The sequence below is a fragment of the Punica granatum genome, chromosome 5, assembly GCF_007655135.1.
Source record: "Punica granatum isolate Tunisia-2019 chromosome 5, ASM765513v2, whole genome shotgun sequence".
NCBI classification, from domain to species: Eukaryota; Viridiplantae; Streptophyta; class Magnoliopsida; order Myrtales; family Lythraceae; genus Punica; species Punica granatum.
In genome coordinates this window covers 13,774,378-13,785,304 of record NC_045131.1, presented here as the reverse complement: position 1 = coordinate 13,785,304, position 10,927 = coordinate 13,774,378, and the positions used below count along the sequence as shown (strand labels likewise).

The 10,927-nt window shown below is 43.9% G+C and overlaps 2 protein-coding genes across 3 annotated transcripts; both read left to right on the top strand.

The window, feature by feature from the left end:
- The first annotated feature begins 395 nt into the window (after window positions 1-395).
- On the top strand, window positions 396-2,155 carry LOC116208246 (vicilin-like antimicrobial peptides 2-2). Of its 2 annotated transcripts, none has more exons than XM_031541592.1 (3): window positions 396-735; window positions 867-1,636; window positions 1,754-1,887. In XM_031541592.1, the coding sequence occupies exons 1-3, from the start codon at window positions 466-468 to the stop codon at window positions 1,782-1,784; spliced, it is 1,071 nt and encodes a 356-aa protein (XP_031397452.1). In that variant the 5' UTR covers window positions 396-465; the 3' UTR covers window positions 1,785-1,887. The 2 variants fall into 2 exon arrangements, with proteins under 2 accessions (XP_031397452.1, XP_031397451.1); XM_031541591.1 differs by having other exon boundaries at window positions 397-735; window positions 867-1,617; window positions 1,754-2,155.
- A 1,388-nt stretch (window positions 2,156-3,543) lies between these two features.
- LOC116208245 (DEAD-box ATP-dependent RNA helicase 36) lies at window positions 3,544-7,526 on the top strand. Its single transcript, XM_031541590.1, has 8 exons — window positions 3,544-3,840; window positions 4,453-4,892; window positions 4,977-5,184; window positions 5,301-5,623; window positions 5,991-6,194; window positions 6,276-6,357; window positions 6,517-6,615; window positions 7,086-7,526. The coding sequence occupies exons 2-8, from the start codon at window positions 4,489-4,491 to the stop codon at window positions 7,245-7,247; spliced, it is 1,482 nt and encodes a 493-aa protein (XP_031397450.1). The 5' UTR covers window positions 3,544-3,840; window positions 4,453-4,488; the 3' UTR covers window positions 7,248-7,526.
- The last annotated feature ends 3,401 nt before the right edge of the window (window positions 7,527-10,927 follow it).

Genomic DNA, 10,927 nt, shown 5'->3' with positions numbered 1-10,927 from the left:
GTTGAGGGCGAATGTTTAAGTGTAAGGCTAAATTCTGGAAGATAGGAGAGTCCGACTCGAGGTAAGTTGTTAAGGGCAAGTGTCTAAGTGTACGCGGTACGTGTAGATAAAAGATGAAAAAAATCATACGATGCCACGTGATGGTTGGTGTTGAGAGAGATTATCTCACACGAAAAAAATTATAGAGAAATTCACGGTTTATAAGAGATTGGATTTTACAACCTACTAGCTCGAGTGTTTAGTTGGAGATGGGCCCAATAATATATAAGTCCGGTGAAATTTTACAAGAAAGAGTAACACCTGTCGCAATGCATGCCACTCCAACACGACATATGTTCCTTCCAACTCATGCACGGAAAACAGGTCCCCGCATTACAAAAGCCATCTTTCGTTTAATATTCTCAAGTAGTATCTTTACCAATATAACTTAAGCCTGCACGAGGTTGCCCTGCAACATCTATCAACATGTCGACGACAATGATATTGTTCCGACGTGGTTTCGTGCTTTCCCTCCTCCTTATCCTTCCCTGCTCTCTCTCGCCTGTCCTCGGCGAGCGGGGCGAGGGATGGGGTAAGGGCTTGGAGTATGAGGTCCTCCGGTGCATAGACGAGTGCGACAACACGGACATACGGGAGTACCTCTTGTGCCAGAGAGACTGCGAGCTCGGGTACGGTGCGCGCGGACACGAAGAGGAGCAACAGCATGGTGGCCGAGGAATGGACCCCCGATGGCAGGTCTTGCATTATAATTAACTAGTCTTGATGTACATATACATGTTTCTATGGTGCAATCATGATATGATGCAATCACTCTCATGACTGCTGCGGTATTGATGATTTCATTTCTTGTGCCGACTCATGAGTAGCCCCGTCCTGGCCGCGAGAGGATTCCCAAACGCACTCGTGAGAGTGAGTACGAGCGATGCCTCCGGAGGTGCGAGTCCGAGGGACCTGGTGGCAGGGGCAGGGAAGGGAGATGGCGGCGGTGTGAAGACCAGTGCGAGGAGCTGCTGAGGCCCCGAGAGCGGAGGAGAGGCTGGGAAAGAGAGCGGGAGAGGATTCCCAGACGCACCGATCCTCAGAGCGAGTACGAGCGTTGCCTCCGGAGGTGCGAGTATGAAGGACCTGGTGGCCGGGGCAGGGAAGCGCGGTGGCGGCAGTGTGGAGACCAGTGCGAGGAGCTGCTGAGGCCCCGAAAGCAGAGGAGAGACTGGGAAAGAGAGCGGGAGAGGATTCCCCGACGCACCGGTCCTCAGAGCGAGTACGAGCGTTGCCTCCAGAGGTGTGAGTATGAAGGCCCTGGCGGCCGGGGCAGGGAAGGGAGGCGGTGGCAGAAATGTGAGGACCAGTGTGAGGAGCTGCTGAGGGCCCGAGAGCGGAAGAGAGACTGGGAAAGAGAGCGGGAGATCTTGATCAGTGATGATCAAACCAGCACGACCGAATCGAAAGAGAGGTTTGAACGGTGCATGAGGCAGTGCGAGCTGCATCCCGGGGGCCAGCAGAGGCAGCTGTGCAAGTTCAGGTGCCAGCAGCAGCAGCGCCAGCGGGACGAAGGGCCAGGAGAAGAGGTGAATTACCTGCCGGGAGGAGGAGAAGAGAAGATCAAGGGCGGGAACGGTGAAGAGATCAATTCCCAGCTATTACTCCCATTCTCGAATTGAATTGCCCAAACTTTCATACTATTGAGATAGCGGCTTGTTAATTTTTCAGTACTAACGTATTGAGTAAAATTTATTGTCGTCTTTGTAATCAGGGACAGCGAACATATTGAACGAGATGAATAAGGAGGCCGAGCAAGTAGCCTACGACTTCGCGGCACAAGAGATGGACCGCGCCTTCGACAGTCAAGATGGGTCTCATTCAGTGCCGGCGGCAACATCGGAAGGTGAACCCGAAGAGAGAACCATGGGGTCGAATCTCGACCTTGTTTGACTTCTTCTAGGAGCAAACTTAAAATTTAGGGCGTCGACGAGGTGATGTATGGGCGACATGTAATAGTGTCCTAGCCGGCCGGGGATCCGAGTGAAGCAGCAGCACTTACTGGATCTTTAAAGCTACATAAATAAAGTCTCTGTTTGTGAATTTTATTTTATTTTTTTCCGGTTATATGTGTTTGTGAAATTTTGGCAGTCCACTACCAAAGGAGTGTTTTTTTTTTTTTTGGGTAAGGAAGAGAGTTAATTTGTTGCTCGTTGATTTATTACAATGTTCAAATCCTTTCCCCTTCGCCCGCAAAATCTATCTGTATAATGTCCTATCTCTCCCGGCCTGTTGGATATATCCTGCTTAAAAGGCCTACATTGGCATTCCAGAGATATGAGGCATGATCTGGTGTACCAACAAGCCATTGTTATAAAAACATATTGCATTAAATTTGCCGAAGTTATGTTCCTGATGCAGGCACTGGTGTACCATGATCTGGTTGGAATGCTGCAACACCCGCATCATGCCGAGGTTGCTTTCACATTTTTAATTATTTATGGTTCTATATTATTTCCTGGATAAGAATAACTCACACTCGGGGAAATTTGGAACTTCATCTTTGCAGGCAAACCCAAAGTTCTGTAAGCAGTTTGCACGCGTTGGAGATGTCATAAACAAGGCGTTCATGGAATTCATGGAAGAAGTGACCAGTGGTTCATTTCCTTGTCCTAACCGTAGCCCATACAAAATGAGGTCTGCTAATGTTAACGGATTCTTGAACGAGTTACAGAAGATGGGTTCGACAAGGCAGCTTCTGTTGCTGAGAAGACGGAGAAACGTGAATCCCCTGATGGGGAGAGCTCCAGTGGGCCCGTTTGTTTTCCCGAAATTTGATTTTAACTTTAACTTTAACTCAACACACTACACAACAAAAACACACGTTTCCCAAGTCAAATTTATAACTACATCTCATTTGTCTTCTTCCACAATCAAAATTAAAATCAAAATCAAAGTAACTTTAACTCTGAATCCAAACGGCCCGTAAGTAGCTCGTTGTATCGCTCATTCCTAATCAGATTTGTTCGTACTAGAGGAGTCTTAGTTCGTGGAGCCAACTGAAAAGCGGTTTTAGGCCCGCGAAGTTCCAGTTTGTACTTTCCAATCCCGCATCGATCAAGAAAGGATTCATCATTTCGACTTCAGGAAATAACAACTCTTTGTTATCACTGCATGAGTGCAGTAGTTAAATTCTATTGCTTTAGTTTTAATACATTCAAAGGCGGAAAGCTGACCGAAGGTGATTGAAAATTTATATAGATGCAAAAGAATGCCACCTGAATACTCTTGTCTCTTTATTTAGATTTCCTTTTCATTTCCTTATACTAGACCATGAGTCTCCTATTGTAACCGAAAAAAAATGCCACCTGAATGGCCCTTTGGTCCCTCTGGCCAGTTAGATTAGTACCTGAATGGCTCTTTGATTCAAGATTTCATTGAACAAGCCTAGGGATGGCAATGGATTTCATTGACGATCCTTCAACTACGAGCCATAAAGACTACTTCGATACAGATTCAATGTAAGGGACCCGATTGATGCAACTCGAGTTTGTCAGGGGCCAAATTGATAGTTTACTCTATTGCAAAAACGCCCAAACCTAAAATCTCTGAAAAGAAGGATCGTCTCTCTCCTCCCTGCTCCCTCCCTCTCCCCGACTTCGGGCCTTCGGCGCCTGCTCTTCTTCACTTACACGGGGACGCCGTCATTGCCACGGCCGAACCGCCTAGATAAGAGAATTTCTCTCCGCCCTCGCTGCCACGGCCGAACTACCACCATAGCAGCACCGACGCCATCGCCACTCCAGCAGCTGCCGCTATCGCCGGCGCAAGAGGATTCGCGAGAGAACCACAGCACGAGAGGTAAGTTGCCCCGGGATTCTTCTTATTCAACCATGAATCTTCAGAAAATTTGGTCGAGGCACACCTTTGTCAATGGCAATTGATTGTTTTGGTAGAACAATTTGTTCTTTGGCAGCGCAATTTGTTGTGGTTCAATTCTAACAGAAAAGAAATGTTGCTCTGGTTCAAAGACTCTAGCTTAGACTGTGCCGAAGTGAAGCCGAGTAAATCGATTGATATTGATATTGATAATCTATGACATAATTAAACCTAAAGAATCTGAATTTCTTGATTGTCTCTGCTACACGGTTTGCTTCTATATGTTTTTGAAAATAATTTTTGGGATAAGTGCTCTATTTTCCCAGTTAACTTCCCAGTTCAGCTAGATTGTCTATCCTGTTGGCCTGTAATTCATGAAAACTGTGTAAATTTTTCAGCTTTTAATCAGGTTTCTGTCTTTTGCCTCTCTCTTACAGCATTTGTGAGATATTTCCGTATTGTCATGGTCATTTTTTTTAGTATGAATTCGTTGTTCGTTCAGAGTAGTTACATATGGACTGTATTAGCAACGCACTACCATTGTCGTGTGGTTCTTTTTCTTTTTATCTGATATATATATATATATATATATAGACATTTATAGTCCTACCTCATTCCCGAGCTGACAAAATGGAGCAAGAAGAATCCCAGCTGGACCAGAACTTCCCGCTCTTTTTCAAACCCAGCCTCAAAAAACCTAGGCCCCTGCCCTCATCCACCCATACCTTGGATGCAACAGCGAGAAAGGAGATAGAGAAGGTCAAAGACGTGAACTTGAGCAACAATTCTTCCACCAAAGCCACATTTGGGGATCTGGGCCTTGCTGAATGGGCCGCGCAAACCTGCAAGGAGCTGGGAATGAGCCAACCTACTCCTGTACAGTCCCACTGCATCCCCAAGATACTAGCTGGTCGCGACGTCTTAGGCTTGGCCCAAACAGGCTCTGGTAAAACTGCCGCATTTGCTCTGCCCATTCTCCATCGCTTGGCTGAGGACCCTTATGGTGTGTTTGCCCTTGTTATCACCCCCACCAGGTCTGTCTGAATATCTTTCTTTGCCACAATAAACACAAATTGAATGTGCATCATCTCACTCTCCATCACGAATGAGTTGGGCAGGGAATTGGCATATCAACTGGCAGAGCAGTTCAGGGCCCTGGGATCAAGTTTGCATCTAAGATGCACCGTGGTCGTTGGAGGAATGGATATGCTGAACCAGGCCCAGACTTTGATGTTGAGGCCTCATGTTGTCATCTCGACACCTGGCCGAATCAAGGTCCTCCTGGAAGACAATCCTGATATCCCGCCTGTTTTCTCCAATACAAAGGTATTCCCTTCGATATTTCAATCTCGCATTTGCACTTTGTACTTGTTCTTACTGAGATATCTCTCATTTTATCTAATGAACTTGATCTTACTAGGGGTACCATTGCTTTGTTTTAGTTCCTTGTTTTGGATGAAGCGGATCGAGTTTTAGATGTTGGCTTCGAAGAGGAACTTAGGGTAGTCTTTCAGTGCTTGCCAAAGAAAAGGCAGACCTTACTATTCTCCGCAACAATGACAAGTGAGCTGCAGACATTGCTCGAGCTTTCCCAGAATAAAGCATACTTCTATGAGGCTTATGAAGGTTTCAGGACTGTTGATACTCTTAAGCAACAGTATGTTTTCATCCCTCAGAATGTCAAGGAAGTGTATTTGTTTCATTTATTATCCAAGATGGGAGAAATGGGTATTCGCTCTGCCATCATATTCGTCTCTACATGCAGGTAGACATCCTTTATCTTTTGGAATGGTTTTCCTCGTCTTGGGTTGTGTAAATTATCCCTTTATTTGTTGATGTGTAAATAATTTCCTTATTATTATTATTATCATCTTTTTGTTTTTACTTTTGGAAAATGTCGTGTTTGGAATGTTATGTTTTCCATTAATAAGTCCAGTAGCCAACTTTAGTCGAACTTGTTAGACGGTCAACTACTAAGGCTTATCCCCTTATAGTGATGGTAGCTGCCTGACTTTAAAAATTTACGTAATTGGTCTTTGATGTGGTGATTCTGTACTGCTCTTGTTGGGAGTAGTTTCTGTCTTGATGTTGGGATATCTTTATAAGCTTCTTTTCCTGGTGATGTTGTGCAGAACTTGCCACCTTTTAAGTTCATTACTTGAAGAGCTTGATCAAGAGGCTGCTGCATTGCATTCTTTTAAATCCCAAAGTTTGAGGCTTGCAGCACTTCATCGGTTCAAATCTGGCCAAGCTCCCATATTGCTGGCCACAGATGTTGGAAGTCGTGGTCTGGACATTCCTACAGTTGATCTCGTGATCAACTATGACATTCCAAGGTCATAATTACTTCTGAAATCCTTTCTTCCCATAAACCTCACAGTAGTCGGTGGGAAATAACCTCAATGAAAATTGTGCAGGTATCCAAGAGATTATGTTCATCGTGTGGGCCGTACAGCAAGAGCAGGCAGAGGGGGTCTGGCGATTAGCTTCATAACACAGGTGCATGCTTAACATGCTTGGTTCATACAATCGAATCCTGCAATAGTTTGCGGTACCCAGCAAGTCAGTCCACACTTAGTGTGGCATGTTTGTGATTGTTAAAAACTTTGGATTTTAGTCTGTGTATCTTACTCACTTTAGTCGCAATGGGTTTTGCAGGGTGACATTGAGTTAATTCATGAAATAGAAGCTGATATTGGGAAACAACTTGAAAAGTTCGAATGTAAAGAGAATGAGGTCCTTTCAGAGATTACGAAGGTAAAAGATCAATAGGACTGAATAGCTTCTGAGATTATTGTGATAATTATGGTCCTTGTTTCCATTGATCTGCACTTGGGGTGGCTTTCTGATTCCTTTTAGCTGAAGTGCTTTTCTTTATTTTTGTTTGGCCATTTTGCCATATTTTGAATCTTGGGGCTATTATGCATAGGGATGATGTTTTAGTTCCTTGGATGAACTAAACACGCTAAATCTGTTCTAGTGCTAGACATGAAATATACTCTCTCAATGATGATCTTCTTGGTAAATGGTAGTAGAATATCTTAGATGAGCAGTCCAATAGTATAAATCCGGTACACTCTACAGTGAATGGAAATGCCTTTATATGTGTTGGCTGGATGTTAGTCGATGAAAGCTCGTGAAAATTATTCCCGCTGATGTAGACCTATCTTGAAACTGGATAGAAAGTATCCCTCTGCTGATTGTTGTTTCGCTTTCTCTATTTTTAGGTTTACAAGGCCAAACGGGTGGCAACGACGAAGATGATGGATGATGGATTTGAGGAAAGAGTAAAGGAACGGAAAAAGAAGAAGCTCAAGACTCTACGCAAGAAAGGTGTGTTGAAGCAAAGAAGTAGGAAGAGAAAAACAAGCGAAGAAGCAACTGATTAACAGAGGGTCTTCTCAAGCTGCATTTACTTCATTGGGCAGCTTACGGTTGTAGCATGTTGAGGCAGCAGTGTACTTATTCACTTAGGTGTAGGGAGCTGCATTTTTTTGGGCAGCTCGTTTAAAATGGTTGGCCATCCGTACTTATTGCTTCAGTATAGGGTGTTCATGTCGGAAAATCCTTTTACTTGTTGCGTGGTTTGTAACGAAAAGTGCACGGCGCTGAGCAACTTGTGGTATTATTTTGCCAATGCAGACTTCCAAATTTCAGCCTAGAGTTTAGATGAGATTTCAGAGTCATTTAAACATGAAAAGATATTGATCAAGCACAGTAGGTGCATTCGGAAGAGCTTTGGTTTCTTTTGTCAATAGCAGGCAAAGGAAAAGCAAGACAAAGGACAAGCACGAGCTGATGTAGAAAAGATGTCTCATAAGGCCGGGAATTTGGTACCGCACCATGCAACTAATACATGGATGTGCCATTATCATACATGTATTGTATTATAAGGCAGACCATGGCAAAACGAGCAATACAGGAGTTGGGACAAACCTGATTTGGAATGAATTGCATTGGCTAACGTACATGATCGAAAGTTCTGCCTTGGCTTGCTTCAATGCTTGGGAGTCTCATGTTTTGAGTGACTTGCTTCAATAATCGGAGATTAGTTAGAGGAAGAGTTGCTTCGATGATTGGACGTCAATTTACGAATGATTTGCTCCAGTGGTCCAAGCCAAGTGACTTGATTTAGTAATTCGGGGGCACTGGCTATCGACTTGCTTGATAGAAGTCAGTACTGCCTTGGCCACTTCAAGAACTCCGATAATACTTTCAATAGGAATAGTGTTTGTACATGCTTTGTATCAAACTGATATAGAACTGGTTTAGAAAATCAACATCGTCAACATTTTAGGGTACATGACCTTAGGAAACAAGATTGCTGGCAATGTCCATTACTACTAAAATTAGTTACCATCAACTAAGTTATTTGGTATCATGTTTGATATCATGACACAAGTAATGGTCATCTAAAAATCCAAACCGAATCTCTATTTCTCCCCGTCCTCTGGTCTATCGATCGGAATCTCTTCCACCCTCTCTCCCTCTGTTCATTATTCTTCTTCCTCTCTTTGCATCCAAGGACAAGAAGAAAAGCATGGACGCTTCGATTTCCAAGCGGCTAAGCCACAAGTCAATGCACAAAGCTTTCAATCGAGGCCCAGATGTTTTGATTCGAAGCAACTACAAAGAAAGGGAAGAAAAGTGGAGGGAAGAAGAGTGGTGGTTGCAGTGGAAACGAAGATGTAGTGTGCAGTACTTGAAATTTGAATTGGTGCTTGAGGAAATAAGTGCTTTGTTAAGTTGATCTTATTTGGTAGGTTAAGTGCTAATAATTTGAAGTTATTTGGAATGTTATTTCACTTGATTGCCCAGTACTTCATTTTTTTTTTATTTTTTATTTTGACTCAATAATTTGATACTTTTATTTGTCATTCTATAAGTTTTTTTTTTAAAAAGTTAATTTAAAGAGAGAATAATTTCGCGATAGGAGAGGGAGGGGGTTGCGGTGGCTCCTGTAACCTGACCATGACTGCGTGAGGTGTGTGTTGTCGGTGACCTCACCTAAGCAGTTGGCAGGGACTGTAGCCACCACGGCTCGAAAATCAAGGATCGAGCCATACCTCTTTCTCTCTCTTTGTAATAGAGAGCCAGGGAAAGGGGAGGTGGGGATGGGGATGGGATATCGGAGCGATGGGGATTCCGACGTCGGCCCCCTCCGGCATAGACAAAGTCGTCAACGACACCATCGCTTCAATTTTGTCCCTTTCCTTCATCAATTTTCAAAGAGAGAAGACTGATTGAGGGTCACCGCCGTCAATCCAAGGTTATCGGCGACCTCTTACGTCGCCGATGACGTCACCTTGGATGGTGGTGGTCAAAATCAAAGCCAGTGCCACCCCCTTTCTCCAGACACCTTGGCTCACATTAGGACAATCAAGGTTCAACATACTTACCGCGAGAGCAACTCTTGCGAGGATTGGTTGGCTCGAAAGGCTCTTAGCATATCGATTGGGGTTCAACACCACCCCCTACACAAACCCCCCCCCCCGGCATAGACAAAGTCGTCAATGACACCATCGCTTCAATTTTGTCCCTTTCCTTCATCAATTTTCAAAGAGAGAAGACTGATTGAGGGCCACCGCCGTCAATCCAAGGTTATCGGCGACCTCTTACATCGCCGATGACGTCACCTTGGATGGTGGTGGTCAGAATCAAAGCCAGTGCCACCCCCTTTCTCCAGACACCTTGGCTCACATTAGGACAATCAAGGTTCAACATACTTACCAAGAGAGCAACTCTTGCGAGGATTGGTTGGCTTGAAAGGCTCTTAGCATATCGATTGGGGTTCAACACCACCCCCTACAACCACCCCACCCCCCCCCCCCCCCCCCCGCCAACAAAAAAATCTCGCACCGCTTTTGTGTGACAATAATATTGGGGCTTTCTTATCTTGTTTTCGTAGTCCGTAGTTTTTTTCTTTTGTATCGTTATCCTACAGAAAAAAAATTTACTTATATATAGATTTGTATTCAAAACACACACTTACAGTTGCCGGCGAAAATGGCAGCAGATGTTTGCGCACTTGCTAAGTTGCTATGACTACCACTTTCTATGTTTTTCAAAGGAGGAACGAGATGAAGAAGATAATGGTACTTTTTGGATAAGAATATTTTGATATTACTACTTGGGTGGTAATCCACATAGCCACTCTATGGGGTTATGCCCATTACCCCAAATGTAGGTTACCACATCCTTCCAGATTATCAATAATGCATCGCATCAAAACAAGGTAATGTGTGACAATAAGGGGACATTTGAATCTCTCCACATTCCTATGAATGCGAGTTCAAATTCCCAATATCTACAAGATTGACATATTTGATTGGATTGTGGTAATCCACATTCTCACCTTTACATTCTCACCCCCGCATTCTCATCCCCACAATCTCACTCAAGTGGTAAAGCAGATTACCACCAACGGGATCGGAAAGTGAATTCTCATCTTGGTAATTGGCAATATATTGTAAAATTAAGATAAAATTGTCAAAATGGTCATTGAAAGATTTTAAAAATAACAAATTACTACCTGAAAGAATTTTTCGAACAAAACGATCATTTAAAGATCAGAATCCATAACGTTTTGCTACCACCGTCAAAATTCCGTTAGTGCCGTTACGGAAAAATAACATGGACGATTATGTGGCATCTAGTGGACAAACGACTCCAATTAACGTGGTACTGCTCAGGAACGACGTCGTTTGTTCTCATTCAAAAAATGACCGTTTATTAAAAAAAAAAAAAGTTACCTGCCCAAAACGAAGCAGTCCTCGCCCCACTCCCCTCCCCCAACCGAACGACGACGTCGTTCGTCTCCCCCGCCCCCACCAAGCGACGTCGTCACCATCATCCCCTCCCTCCCCCATTTGCAATCAAAATTAAGGCAAGAAATTAAAATTAGGGATTTCCTGCCCCTGTTCTTCACGATTGCAGGTTGGAAAGCCTCTGATAGGGTACCGTCATTTACTCACTTGTATTGAAATCGACGTTCTGGTTTGTAAAGATGGCCCTCTCAGCAAAGATGGCCCACTTTCTCTCCTTTCTTTTGAGTTTCTTTATTTTTGCA

Excerpts from the sequence above, each read along its gene's own strand:
- LOC116208245 (XM_031541590.1), top strand. The coding sequence starts at position 4,489 with ATGGAGCAAGAAGAATCCCAGCTGGACCAGAACTTCCCGCTCTTTTTC. Across the intron at positions 4,893-4,976 it reads CTTGTTATCACCCCCACCAG|GGAATTGGCATATCAACTGG; the intron begins GTCTGTCTGAAT and ends TGAGTTGGGCAG. Across the intron at positions 5,624-5,990 it reads ATATTCGTCTCTACATGCAG|AACTTGCCACCTTTTAAGTT; the intron begins GTAGACATCCTT and ends GATGTTGTGCAG.
- LOC116208246 (XM_031541591.1), top strand. The coding sequence starts at position 466 with ATGTCGACGACAATGATATTGTTCCGACGTGGTTTCGTGCTTTCCCTC. Across the intron at positions 736-866 it reads GAATGGACCCCCGATGGCAG|CCCCGTCCTGGCCGCGAGAG; the intron begins GTCTTGCATTAT and ends ACTCATGAGTAG. Across the intron at positions 1,618-1,753 it reads GAAGATCAAGGGCGGGAACG|GGACAGCGAACATATTGAAC; the intron begins GTGAAGAGATCA and ends CTTTGTAATCAG.